At 52.4% G+C, this 14,594-nt stretch overlaps 1 protein-coding gene across 2 annotated transcripts in view; it reads left to right on the top strand.

Moving 5' to 3' along the window:
• The window catches only part of PALM3 (paralemmin 3), a 163,320-nt gene that overhangs the window by 58,801 nt on the left and 89,925 nt on the right, over positions 1 to 14,594 (top strand). For both annotated transcript variants that reach the window (XM_078685681.1, XM_078685679.1), the window contains exon 2: positions 3,403 to 3,452. In XM_078685681.1, the coding sequence (XP_078541807.1) occupies positions 3,403 to 3,452 (50 nt within the window). The remainder of the gene's footprint in view (positions 1 to 3,402; positions 3,453 to 14,594) is intronic.

The raw sequence follows: 14,594 nt of genomic DNA, 5'->3' as shown, positions 1-14,594 counted from the left end.
CAGCTCGCCGCATTCCTCGAAACCAACAAATCCCTCGACTCCTCACAGTCCGGCTTCCGAGCCAAGCACAGCACCGAAACCGCCCTCATCGCAGCAACAGACGACATTCGAACTCTACTGGACAATGGAGACACAGTCGCCCTCATCCTCCTCGACCTCTCCGCAGCCTTCGACACAGTCTGCCATAACACCCTTCTACAGCGCCTCAAAAACATCGGAATCCAAGGAAAAGCACTGGAATGGATCACCTCGTTCCTCTCCGGAAGAACCCAGAGAGTCCGCCTTCCACCATTCAAGTCAGAGGCTACTGAAGTCATCTGCGGCGTACCTCAAGGGTCCTCACTCAGTCCCACCCTCTTCAACGTTTACATGAGCCCCCTCGCGGCCATCGCACGCCAACATAACCTCAACATCATCTCCTACGCCGACGACACTCAACTGATCCTATCACTCACCAGAGACCCTAACACGGCCAAAACCAACCTACACGAAGGAATGAAAGAAGTAGCCGAATGGATGAAGCACAGCCGTCTGAAACTGAACTCAGACAAAACAGAAGTCCTCATCTTAGGTACCTCCCCCTCCGCCTGGGACGATTCTTGGTGGCCAGAGGCCCTTGGAAAAGCACCCATCCCGACGGACCACGCACGGAACCTGGGCTTCATCCTGGATTCCTCACTCTCGATGAACAGACAAGTCAACGCCGTTTCTTCATCTTGCTTCAACATCCTTCGCATGCTCAAAAAAACATTTCGCTGGATCCCTACCGAAACTAGAAAAACAGTCACCCACACTCTGGTCACGAGCCGACTGGACTACGGAAACACCCTCTACGCCGGCACCACCGCAAAACTCCAGAAAAAACTACAACGCATCCAGAACGCCTCAGCCAGGCTCATATTAGACATCCCGCGTAAAGAACACATCTCTGATCACCTGAAAAACCTCCACTGGCTCCCCGTCAATAAGAGGATCACTTTCCGGCTCCTAACCCACGCACACAAAGCACTCTACGAAATCGGACCCGAATGCCTCAACACACGACTATCCTTCTACACCCCCTCCCGCCAGCTACGATCCTCCAACCAAGCCCTTGCCACTGTACCTCGCATCAACAAAACCACCATGGGAGGTAGATCCTTCTCCTACCTAGCAGCTAAAACTTGGAACTCACTTCCCACTCACCTTCGCCTTACTCAGAACCACCTAACATTCAGAAAGCAACTCAAAACGTGGATATTCGACAAGTAACTCCCCACCCTTCTTCAAGCGCCTTGAGACCCTCTGGGTATGTAGCGCGCTATACAAATCTTTTGACTTGACTTGACTTGACTTGACTCCTTTCAGGGACATTGGAGGTGACAATGGAGGGGTGGCGGTGTTGATTAGCAGGACATGCCAACTGCACTCGAGGGCACATTGCACGATGACACCTTGGGTGCACGAGTCATGCCATTTGAACGTTCGAGCTGTTGCAAAAGCACCAGGCATATAAGTGCACTGTGCACTTCGTTCGTCGGATTATTTCGGAGTTAGGAGAATTCAAAATGGGACGTCATCTAGGATGAATGTGAAACCAGGGATATACGACTGCTCTGGTGGGAATTTTCAGGGGCATGAAAGGGGGGGGGGTGTATCGGGCCTTAGTGTGTGCGCTGCAGAAGAGTAAGAACTGAGAAGGGATCGGCCGGGATACCGGAGAAGGCTTTTGGACAATATGAATCCCCATAATTTTATGTTCTATTAGGATGTGAGAACATTGCTTGAAGTGATTCATAAGCAGAAACAGGACTCTTTTATTTTTTTGGGAGGGAGTTGTTGTTTTGTAGATTTATATAGCAGGAACTTGCATCAGCACCAGTTGCATTACACAAAATCACATTCATTTTTATTTATTTTGGCACAAGAAGATTAAGCTGTTTTTGCCCAGAATCACAGGATGTTGAGCTGACACCAAGACTTGAACCTAGTTCCCCAGTTCCAAAGTCAACATTTCTGAGCATAATGCCACATACTCTCCATTAGCTAAAATACAGCATAATGTATTTTGAGAATCAGGTAGCTCTCCTAACTGGATTTATGGTGCTGATAATACAAACTTCTTGTGTCAAAGTCCTCTGAAGTGGATGAAAATACTTGTTGGATACTAAACAAAACATGTACTAAATATGGCTCAAATCAGAGAGGCAACAGAGGTAGATAGAGATCCCTCATAAAATGTGTCTGAGCTTTACCTGGAGCTGGGTACCTTGAAACAGATATAGTCTTTTCTATGGTCCTTTTTCTTCTCAGAGACAGGGGTATTCGGAGAAGGCAGCACCTCCATGTTGCTCACAAATGGAGTGTTGAAGTCATGCCTGTGAATCATGAAGTGGAGCAGTCAGGAAAGGAGGAGCCGTATTACATGCCAATATGGTGTATGTTGGGAAAGAGTGAGATTGTATGGGCCCATCTGCTCTTTCCTTTCAAAGGTTGCTGGAGAGCAGCGGGGTTAGCCCTGGGCATGTGTTAATAGAAAATGTATGTGCCTTGCTGGGGCTACTGAATTGCAAAGGGAGGTCCAGGGAAGGTGTAGGATAGAAAGTGACAGTTTTTCTCTGGTTCTGCCAAAATAGGTTGGTATTGATTCTACCGCATACCTCTTTCTTCCACCACCTTCAGCAACAACTAACAGCTACCAAAAAATCTTCCTAAAGCAATACAGACTTTCATAACAAATTTATGAAACACATTGTTATATACAATGCAAATAGCTCAAACTTTAATGCTGCGAGACCTATTGCATTGAAAATGCTTGTTAGTTTAGGTGTTCTAAAGCCACGCCTTTAATTACAGCGACCACGCCCCTTGGAGAGACCCCTCCACCCCCCTCCCCTAGTTTTTTCATTCAGCTTAGAGCTCTGGGTGTGAGTACCTCCCACAGCCATGTCAGGTGTGAGCAGCCCCCACAGTCCTGTTTTTCGTTGCATTCTCGTGCTTGTAATGTAATGTTAGTTACTTTTCGTTTTCGCATTGCACATGCGGGGCCGCGGGCCTGGTGAAGGGCAGCCTTTGAAACCCCCATTCGCCCGAGGCCCTGTCTGGACTTGTGCCGAATTGTTAAGATGCTTCTGTACTCTGGGGCGGAAACGGAGTGTGAGATGGAGAGAGAGCGTCGGGGTGCGTGAGAGAGAGAAGGTGACGCAGACAGATGCTGGGCCGCGAGAGACAGTCTGGGGCAGTAGTGAGGGAGAGCGAGACAGAGGCTGAAGGAGCGAGTGTGACTGGGGCAGCGAGGGGCAGGAAGAGTGAAAGAGAGGGGCAGAGGGAGAGGGGAGGCCAGGGAGGAGTCGAGGGTCAGGGAAGAGGGCGCGCTGAGAGCCTCTCGCCTTGGCGCTGACTCTGTGCACTTTTCACCCACAGGGAAGATGGAAGAGACAACAGAGTACACGCGGAGACTGCAGGCCATAACTGTGAGTACCATGTGACTGTGAGTACATCGTGTCAATCACTCTGTGGCTGTGAGATGTTCTGCGACCCTTATGTATCTGCGAGTACCCTCTGTACCCCCCCCCCCGCCCCCATCACTCCTTCCACCCCCCCAGCTCAAACTATGAATATACCCTTCGCTCCCTGCGGGAACCGTGAGCACAACATGTGGCCCCAGCTGTGACTGTAAGTACCTCCATCTCTCTTTGCTTGGATTGTGAGGACCCTTACTCTCCTTGCCGGAATTGTGAGGACCCTTACACTCCTTGCTGGGACTGTGAGGACCCTTAACTCCTTGCTGTGACTGTGAGTACCCCCAGCTCTCTTTGCTTTGATTGTGAGGACCCTTACACTCCTTGCTGGGACTGTGAGGACCCTTACACTCCTTGCTGGGACTGTGAAGACCCTTACACTCCTTGCTGGGACTGTGAGTACCCCCAGCTCTCTTTGCTTTGATTGTGAGGACCCTTACACTCCTTGCTGGGACTGTGAGTACCCCAGCTCTCTTTTCTTGGATTGTGAGGACCCTTACTCTCCTTGCCGGAATTGTGAGGACCCTTACACTCCTTGCTGGGACTGTGAGGACCCTTAACTCCTTGCTGTGACTGTGAGTACCCCCAGCTCTCTTTGCTTTGATTGTGAAGACCCTTACACTCCTTGCTGGGACTGTGAGGACCCTTACACTCCTTGCTGGGACTGTGAAGACCCTTACACTCCTTGCTGGGACTGTGAGTACCCCCAGCTCTCTTTGCTTTGATTGTGAGGACCCTTACACTCCTTGCTGGGACTGTGAGTACCCCAGCTCTCTTTGCTTGGATTGTGAGGACCCTTACTCTCCTTGCCGGAATTGTGAGGACCCTTACACTCCTTGCTGGGACTGTGAGGACCCTTAACTCCTTGCTGTGACTGTGAGTACCCCCAGCTCTCTTTGCTTTGATTGTGAGGACCCTTACACTCCTTGCTGGGACTGTGAGGACCCTTACACTCCTTGCTGGGACTGTGAAGACCCTTACACTCCTTGCTGGGACTGTGAGTACCCCAGCTCTCTTTGCTTGGATTGTGAGGACCCTTACACTCCTTGCTGGGACTGTGAGTACCCCCAGCTCTCTTTGCTTCGATTGTGAGGACCCTTACACTCCTTGCTGGGACTGTGAGTACCCCAGCTCTCTTTGCTTAGGTTGTGAGGACCCTTACACTTCTTGCTGGGACTGTGAGTACCCCCAGCTCTCTTTGCTTCGATTGTGAGGACCCTTACACTCCTTGCTGGGACAGTGAGTACCCCCAGCTCTCTTTGCTTGGATTGTGAGGACCCTTACACTCCTTGCTGGGACCGTGAGTACCCCCAGCTCTCTTTGCTTTGATTGTGAGGACCCTTACACTCCTTGCTGGGACTGTGAATACCCCCAGCTCTCTTTACTTTGATTGTGAGGACCCTTACACTCCTTGCTGGGACTGTGAGGACCCTTACACTCCTTGCTGGGACTGTGAGGACCCTTACACTCCTTGCCGGGACTGTGAGTACCCCCAGCTCTCTTTGCTTTGATTTTGAGGACCCTTACACTCCTTGCTGGGACTGTGAGTACCTCAGCTCTCTTTGCTTTGATTGTGAGGACCCTTACACTCCTTGCTGGGACTGTGAGGACCCTTACACTCCTTGCTGGGACTGTGAGTACCCCAGCTCTCTTTGCTTGGATTGTGAGGACCCTTACACTCCTTGCTGGGACTGTGAGTACCCCCAGCTCTCTTTGCTTGGATTGTGAGGACCCTTACACTCCTTGCTGGGACTGTGAGTACCACCAGCTCTCTTTGCTTTGATTGTGAAGACCCTTACACTCCTTGCTGGGACTGTGAGGACCCTTACACTCCTTGCCGGGACTGTGAGGACCCTTACACTCCTTGCTGGGACTGTGAGTACCCCAGCTCTCTTTGCGTGGATTGTGAGGACCCTTACACTCCTTGCTGGGACTGTGAGTACGCCCAGCTCTCTATGCTTCGATTGTGAGGACCCTTACACTCCTTGCTGGGACTGTGAGTACCCCAGCTCTCTTTGCTTTGATTGTGAGGACCCTTACACTCTTTGCTGGGACTGTGAGGACGCTTACACTCCTTGCCGGGACTATGAGGACCCTTACACTCCTTGCTGGGACTGTGATTACCCCAGCTCTCTTTGCTTGGATTGTGAGGACCCTTACACTACTTGCTGGGACTGTGAGTACCCCAGCTCTCTTTGCTTTGATTGTGAGGACCCTTACACTCCTTGCTGGGACTGTGAGGGCCCTTACACTCCTTGCCGGGACTGTGAGGACCCTTACATTCCTTGCTGGGACTGGGAGTACCCCAGCTCTCTTTGCTTGGATTGTGAGGACCCTTACACTCCTTGCTGGGACTGTGAGTACCCCCAGCTCTCTTTGCTTCGATTGTGAGGACCCTTACACTCCTTGCTGGGACTGTGAGTACCCCCAGCTCTCTTTGCTTCGATTGTGAGGACCCTTACACTCCTTGCTGGGACTGTGAGTACCCCCAGCTCTCTTTCCTTGGATTGTGAGGACCCTTACACTCCTTGCTGGGACTGTGAGTACCCCCAGCTCTCTTTGCTTGGATTGTGAGGACCCTTACACTCCTTACTGGGACTGTGAGTACCCCCAGCTCTCTTTGCTTGGATTGTGAGGACCCTTACACTCCTTGCTGGGACTGTGAGTACCCCCAGCTCTCTTTGCTTGGATTGTGAGGACCCTTACACTCCTTGCCGGAACTGTGAGTTCCCCCAGCTCTCTTTGCTTCGATTGTGAGGACCCTTACACTCCTTGCTGGGACTGTGAGTACCCCCAGCTCTCTTTGCTTCGATTGTGAGGACCCTTACACTCCTTGCTGGGACTGTGAGTACCCCCAGCTCTCTTTGCTTGGATTGTGAGGACCCTTACACTCCTTGCTGGGACTGTGAGTACCCCAGCTCTCTTTGCTTTGATTGTGAGGACCCTTACACTCCTTGCTGGGACTGTGAGTACCCCCAGCTCTCTTTGCTTTGATTGTGAGGACCCTTACACTCCTTGCTGGGACTGTGAGGACCCTTACACTCCTTGCTGGGACTGTGAGTACCCCCAGCTCTCTTTGCTTTGATTTTGAGGACTCTTACACTCCTTGCTTGGACTGTGAGAACCCTTACACTCCTTGCTGTGACTGTGAGTACCCCCAGCTCTCTTTGCTTTGATTGTGAGGACCCTTACACTCCTTGCTGGGACTGTGAGGACCCTTACACTCCTTGCTGGGACTGTGAGGACCCTTACACTCCTTGCTGGGACTGTGAGTACCCCAGCTCTCTTTGCTTGGATTGTGAGGACCCTTACACTCCTTGCTGGGACTGTGAGTACCCCCAGCTCTCTTTGCTTCGATTGTGAGGACCCTTACACTCCTTGCTGGGACTGTGAGGACCCTTAACTCCTTGCTGTGACTGTGAGTACCCCCAGCTCTCTTTGCTTTGATTGTGAGGACCCTTACACTCCTTGCTGGGACTGTGAGGACCCTTACACTCCTTACTGGGACTGTGAAGACCCTTACACTCCTTGCTGGGACTGTGAGTACCCCAGCTCTCTTTGCTTGGATTGTGAGGACCCTTACACTCCTTGCTGGGACTGTGAGTACCCCCAGCTCTCTTTGCTTCGATTGTGAGGACCCTTACACTTCTTGCTGGGACTGTGAGTACCCCCAGCTCTCTTTGCTTCGATTGTGAGGACCCTTACACTCCTTGCTGGGACAGTGAGTACCCCCAGCTCTCTTTGCTTGGATTGTGAGGACCCTTACACTCCTTGCTGGGACCGTGAGTACCCCCAGCTCTCTTTGCTTTGATTGTGAGGACCCTTACACTCCTTGCTGGGACTGTGAGTACCCCCAGCTCTCTTTACTTTGATTGTGAGGACCCTTACACTCCTTTCTGGGACTGTGAGGACCCTTACACTCCTTGCTGGGACTGTGAGTACCCCCAGCTCTCTTTGCTTCGATTGTGAGGACCCTTACACTCCTTGCTGGGACTGTGAGTACCCCAGCTCTCTTTGCTTAGGTTGTGAGGACCCTTACACTTCTTGCTGGGACTGTGAGTACCCCCAGCTCTCTTTGCTTCGATTGTGAGGACCCTTACACTCCTTGCTGGGACAGTGAGTACCCCCAGCTCTCTTTGCTTGGATTGTGAGGACCCTTACACTCCTTGCTGGGACCGTGAGTACCCCCAGCTCTCTTTGCTTTGATTGTGAGGACCCTTACACTCCTTGCTGGGACTGTGAATACCCCCAGCTCTCTTTACTTTGATTGTGAGGACCCTTACACTCCTTGCTGGGACTGTGAGGACCCTTACACTCCTTGCTGGGACTGTGAGGACCCTTACACTCCTTGCCGGGACTGTGAGTACCCCCAGCTCTCTTTGCTTTGATTTTGAGGACCCTTACACTCCTTGCTGGGACTGTGAGTACCTCAGCTCTCTTTGCTTTGATTGTGAGGACCCTTACACTCCTTGCTGGGACTGTGAGGACCCTTACACTCCTTGCTGGGACTGTGAGTACCCCAGCTCTCTTTGCTTGGATTGTGAGGACCCTTACACTCCTTGCTGGGACTGTGAGTACCCCCAGCTCTCTTTGCTTGGATTGTGAGGACCCTTACACTCCTTGCTGGGACTGTGAGTACCACCAGCTCTCTTTGCTTTGATTGTGAAGACCCTTACACTCCTTGCTGGGACTGTGAGGACCCTTACACTCCTTGCCGGGACTGTGAGGACCCTTACACTCCTTGCTGGGACTGTGAGTACCCCAGCTCTCTTTGCGTGGATTGTGAGGACCCTTACACTCCTTGCTGGGACTGTGAGTACGCCCAGCTCTCTATGCTTCGATTGTGAGGACCCTTACACTCCTTGCTGGGACTGTGAGTACCCCAGCTCTCTTTGCTTTGATTGTGAGGACCCTTACACTCCTTGCTGGGACTGTGAGGACGCTTACACTCCTTGCCGGGACTATGAGGACCCTTACACTCCTTGCTGGGACTGTGATTACCCCAGCTCTCTTTGCTTGGATTGTGAGGACCCTTACACTACTTGCTGGGACTGTGAGTACCCCAGCTCTCTTTGCTTTGATTGTGAGGACCCTTACACTCCTTGCTGGGACTGTGAGGGCCCTTACACTCCTTGCCGGGACTGTGAGGACCCTTACATTCCTTGCTGGGACTGGGAGTACCCCAGCTCTCTTTGCTTGGATTGTGAGGACCCTTACACTCCTTGCTGGGACTGTGAGTACCCCCAGCTCTCTTTGCTTCGATTGTGAGGACCCTTACACTCCTTGCTGGGACTGTGAGTACCCCCAGCTCTCTTTGCTTCGATTGTGAGGACCCTTACACTCCTTGCTGGGACTGTGAGTACCCCCAGCTCTCTTTCCTTGGATTGTGAGGACCCTTACACTCCTTGCTGGGACTGTGAGTACCCCCAGCTCTCTTTGCTTGGATTGTGAGGACCCTTACACTCCTTACTGGGACTGTGAGTACCCCCAGCTCTCTTTGCTTGGATTGTGAGGACCCTTACACTCCTTGCTGGGACTGTGAGTACCCCCAGCTCTCTTTGCTTGGATTGTGAGGACCCTTACACTCCTTGCCGGAACTGTGAGTTCCCCCAGCTCTCTTTGCTTCGATTGTGAGGACCCTTACACTCCTTGCTGGGACTGTGAGTACCCCCAGCTCTCTTTGCTTCGATTGTGAGGACCCTTACACTCCTTGCTGGGACTGTGAGTACCCCCAGCTCTCTTTGCTTGGATTGTGAGGACCCTTACACTCCTTGCTGGGACTGTGAGTACCCCAGCTCTCTTTGCTTTGATTGTGAGGACCCTTACACTCCTTGCTGGGACTGTGAGTACCCCCAGCTCTCTTTGCTTTGATTGTGAGGACCCTTACACTCCTTGCTGGGACTGTGAGGACCCTTACACTCCTTGCTGGGACTGTGAGTACCCCCAGCTCTCTTTGCTTTGATTTTGAGGACTCTTACACTCCTTGCTTGGACTGTGAGAACCCTTACACTCCTTGCTGTGACTGTGAGTACCCCCAGCTCTCTTTGCTTTGATTGTGAGGACCCTTACACTCCTTGCTGGGACTGTGAGGACCCTTACACTCCTTGCTGGGACTGTGAGGACCCTTACACTCCTTGCTGGGACTGTGAGTACCCCAGCTCTCTTTGCTTGGATTGTGAGGACCCTTACACTCCTTGCTGGGACTGTGAGTACCCCCAGCTCTCTTTGCTTCGATTGTGAGGACCCTTACACTCCTTGCTGGGACTGTGAGGACCCTTAACTCCTTGCTGTGACTGTGAGTACCCCCAGCTCTCTTTGCTTTGATTGTGAGGACCCTTACACTCCTTGCTGGGACTGTGAGGACCCTTACACTCCTTACTGGGACTGTGAAGACCCTTACACTCCTTGCTGGGACTGTGAGTACCCCAGCTCTCTTTGCTTGGATTGTGAGGACCCTTACACTCCTTGCTGGGACTGTGAGTACCCCCAGCTCTCTTTGCTTCGATTGTGAGGACCCTTACACTCCTTGCTGGGACTGTGAGTACCCCAGCTCTCTTTGCTTAGGTTGTGAGGACCCTTACACTTCTTGCTGGGACTGTGAGTACCCCCAGCTCTCTTTGCTTCGATTGTGAGGACCCTTACACTCCTTGCTGGGACAGTGAGTACCCCCAGCTCTCTTTGCTTGGATTGTGAGGACCCTTACACTCCTTGCTGGGACCGTGAGTACCCCCAGCTCTCTTTGCTTTGATTGTGAGGACCCTTACACTCCTTGCTGGGACTGTGAGTACCCCCAGCTCTCTTTACTTTGATTGTGAGGACCCTTACACTCCTTTCTGGGACTGTGAGGACCCTTACACTCCTTGCTGGGACTGTGAAGACCCTTACACTCCTTGCTGGGACTGTGAGTACCCCAGCTCTCTTTGCTTGGATTGTGAGGACCCTTACACTCCTTGCTGGGACTGTGAGTACCCCCAGCTCTCTTTGCTTCGATTGTGAGGACCCTTACACTCCTTGCTGGGACTGTGAGTACCCCAGCTCTCTTTGCTTAGGTTGTGAGGACCCTTACACTCCTTGCTGGGATTGTGAGTACCACCAGCTCTCTTTGCTTTGATTGTGAAGACCCTTACACTCCTTGCTGGGACTGTGAGGACCCTTACACTCCTTGCCGGGACTGTGAGGACCCTTACACTCCTTGCTGGGACTGTGAGTACCCCAGCTCTCTTTGCGTGGATTGTGAGGACCCTTACACTCCTTGCTGGGACTGTGAGTACACCCAGCTCTCTTTGCTTCGATTGTGAGGACCCTTACACTCCTTGCTGGGACTGTGAGTACCCCAGCTCTCTTTGCTTTTATTGTGAGGACCCTTACACTCCTTGCTGGGACTGTGAGGACCCTTAACTCCTTGCTGTGACTGTGAGTACCCCCAGCTCTCTTTGCTTTGATTGTGAGGACCCTTACACTCCTTGCTGGGACTGTGAGGACCCTTACACTCCTTGCTGGGACTGTGAAGACCCTTACACTCCTTGCTGGGACTGTGAGTACCCCAGCTCTCTTTGCTTGGATTGTGAGGACCCTTACACTCCTTGCTGGGACTGTGAGTACCCCCAGCTCTCTTTGCTTCGATTGTGAGGACCCTTACACTCCTTGCTGGGACTGTGAGTACCCCAGCTCTCTTTGCTTAGGTTGTGAGGACCCTTACACTTCTTGCTGGGACTGTGAGTACCCCCAGCTCTCTTTGCTTCGATTGTGAGGACCCTTACACTCCTTGCTTGGACAGTGAGTACCCCCAGCTCTCTCTGCTTGGATTGTGAGGACCCTTACACTCCTTGCTGGGACCGTGAGTACCCCCAGCTCTCTTTGCTTTGATTGTGAGGACCCTTACACTCCTTGCTGGGACTGTGAGTACCCCCAGCTCTCTTTACTTTGATTGTGAGGACCCTTACACTCCTTTCTGGGACTGTGAGGACCCTTACACTCCTTGCTGGGACTGTGAAGACCCTTACACTCCTTGCTGGGACTCTGAGTACCCCAGCTCTCTTTGCTTGGATTGTGAGGACCCTTACACTCCTTGCTGGGACTGTGAGTACCCCCAGCTCTCTTTGCTTCGATTGTGAGGACCCTTACACTCCTTGCTGGGACTGTGAGTACCCCAGCTCTCTTTGCTTAGGTTGTGAGGACCCTTACACTCCTTGCTGGGATTGTGAGTACCACCAGCTCTCTTTGCTTTGATTGTGAAGACCCTTACACTCCTTGCTGGGACTGTGAGGACCCTTACACTCCTTGCCGGGACTGTGAGGACCCTTACACTCCTTGCTGGGACTGTGAGTACCCCAGCTCTCTTTGCGTGGATTGTGAGGACCCTTACACTCCTTGCTGGGACTGTGAGTACGCCCAGCTCTCTTTGCTTCGATTGTGAGGACCCTTACACTCCTTGCTGGGACTGTGAGTACCCCAGCTCTCTTTGCTTTTATTGTGAGGACCCTTACACTCCTTGCTGGGACTGCGAGGACGCTTACACTCCTTGCCGGGACTGTGAGGACCCTTACACTCCTTGCTGGGACTGTGATTACCTCAGCTCTCTTTGCTTGGATTGTGAGGACCCTTACACTACTTGCTGGGACTGTGAGTACCCCAGCTCTCTTTGCTTTGATTGTGAGGACCCTTACACTCCTTGCTGGGACTGTGAGGGCCCTTACACTCCTTGCCGGGACTGTGAGGACCCTTACATTCCTTGCTGGGACTGGGAGTACCCCAGCTCTCTTTGCTTGGATTGTGAGGACCCTTACACTCCTTGCTGGGACTGTGAGTACCCCCAGCTCTCTTTGCTTCGATTGTGAGGACCCTTACACTCCTTGCTGGGACTGTGAGTACCCCCAGCTCTCTTTTCTTCGATTGTGAGGACCCTTACACTCCTTGCTGGGACTGTGAGTACCCCCAGCTCTCTTTGCTTGGATTGTGAGGACCCTTACACTCCTTGCTGGGACTGTGAGTACCCCCAGCTCTCTTTGCTTGGATTGTGAGGACCCTTACACTCCTTACTGGGACTGTGAGTACCCCCAGCTCTCTTTGCTTGGATTGTGAGGACCCTTACACTCCTTGCTGGGACTGTGAGTACCCCCAGCTCTCTTTGCTTGGATTGTGAGGACCCTTACACTCCTTGCCGGAACTGTGAGTTCCCCCAGCTCTCTTTGCTTCGATTGTGAGGACCCTTACACTCCTTGCTGGGACTGTGAGTACCCCCAGCTCTCTTTGCTTGGATTGTGAGGACCCTTACACTCCTTGCTGGGACTGTGGGTATCCCAGCTCTCTTTGCTTTGATTGGGAGGACCCTTACACTCCTTGCTGGGACTGTGAGTACGCCAGCTCTCTTTGCTTGGATTGTGAGGACCCTTACACTCCTTGCTGGGTCTGTGAGTACCCCCAGCTCTCTTTGCTTGGATTGTGAGGACCCTTACACTCCTTGCTGGGACTGTGAATACCCCCAGCTCTCTTTACTTTGATTGTGAGGACCCTTACACTCCTTGCTGGGACTGTGAGGACCCTTAACTCCTTGCTGTGACTGTGAGTACCCCCAGCTCTCTTTGCTTTGATTGTGAGGACCCTTACACTCCTTGCTGGGACTGTGAGGACCCTTACACTCCTTGCTGGGACTGTGAAGACCCTTACACTCCTTGCTGGGACTGTGAGTACCCCAGCTCTCTTTGCTTGGATTGTGAGGACCCTTACACTCCTTGCTGGGACTGTGAGTACCCCCAGCTCTCTTTGCTTCGATTGTGAGGACCCTTACACTCCTTGCTGGGACTGTGAGTACCCCAGCTCTCTTTGCTTAGGTTGTGAGGACCCTTACACTTCTTGCTGGGACTGTGAGTACCCCCAGCTCTCTTTGCTTCGATTGTGAGGACCCTTACACTCCTTGCTGGGACTGTGAGTACCCCCAGCTCTCTTTGCTTGGATTGTGAGGACCCTTACACTCCTTGCTGGGACTGTGAGTACCCCCAGCTCTCTTTGCTTAGATTATGAGGACCCTTACACTCCTTGCTGGGACTGTGAGTACCCCCAGCTCTCTTTGCTTGGATTTTGAGGACCCTTACACTCCTTGCTGGGTCTGTGAGTACCCCCAGCTCTCTTTGCTTGGATTGTGAGGACCCTTACACTCCTTGCTGGGACTGTGGGTACCCCCAGCTCTCTTTTCTTGGATTGTGAGGACCCTTACACTCCTTGCTGGGACTGTGAGTACCCCCAGCTCTCTTTTCTTGGATTGTGAGGACCCTTACACTCCTTGCTGGGACTGTGAGTACCCCAGCTCTCTTTTCTTGGATTGTGAGGACCCTTACACTCCTTGCTGGGGCCGTGAGTACCCCCAGCTCTCTCTGCTTCGATTGTGAGGACCCTTACACTCCTTGCTGGGACTGTGAGGACCCTTACACTCCTTGCTGGGACTGTGAGTACCCCAGCTCTCTTTTCTTGGACTGTGAGGACCCTTACACTCCTTGCTGGGACTGTGAGTACCCCAGCTCTCTTTGCTTTGATCGTGAGGACCCTTACACTCCTTGCTGGGACTGTGAGTACGCCAGCTCTCTTTGCTTTGATTGTGAGGACCCTTACACTCCTTGCTGGGACTGTGAGTACCCCCAGCTCTCTTTGCTTGGATTGTGAGGACCCTTACACTCCTTGCTGGGTCTGTGAGTACCCCCAGCTCTCTTTGCTTGGATTGTGAGGACCCTTACACTCCTTGCTGGGACTGTGAGTACCCCCAAGCTCTCTTTGCTTGGATTGTGAGGACCCTTACACTCCTTGCTGGGACTGTGAGTACCCCCAGCTCTCTTTGCTTGGATTGTGAGGACCCTTACACTCCTTGCTGGGACTGTGAGTACCCCCAGCTCTCTTTGCTTGGATTGTGAGGACCCTTACACTCCTTTCTGGGTCTGTGAGTACCCCCAGCTCTCTTTGCTTGGATTGTGAGGACCCTTACACTCCTTGCTGGGACTGTGAGTACCCCCAGCTCTCTTTTCTTGGATTGTGAGGACCCTTACACTCCTTGCTGGGACTGTGAGTACCCCCAGCTCTCTTTTCTTGGATTGTGAGGACCCTTAC

The sequence above is a fragment of the Lissotriton helveticus genome, chromosome 1_1, assembly GCF_964261635.1.
Source record: "Lissotriton helveticus chromosome 1_1, aLisHel1.1, whole genome shotgun sequence".
NCBI lineage: Eukaryota > Metazoa > Chordata > Amphibia > Caudata > Salamandridae > Lissotriton > Lissotriton helveticus.
This window is presented reverse-complemented; position numbering and strand designations above follow the sequence as displayed.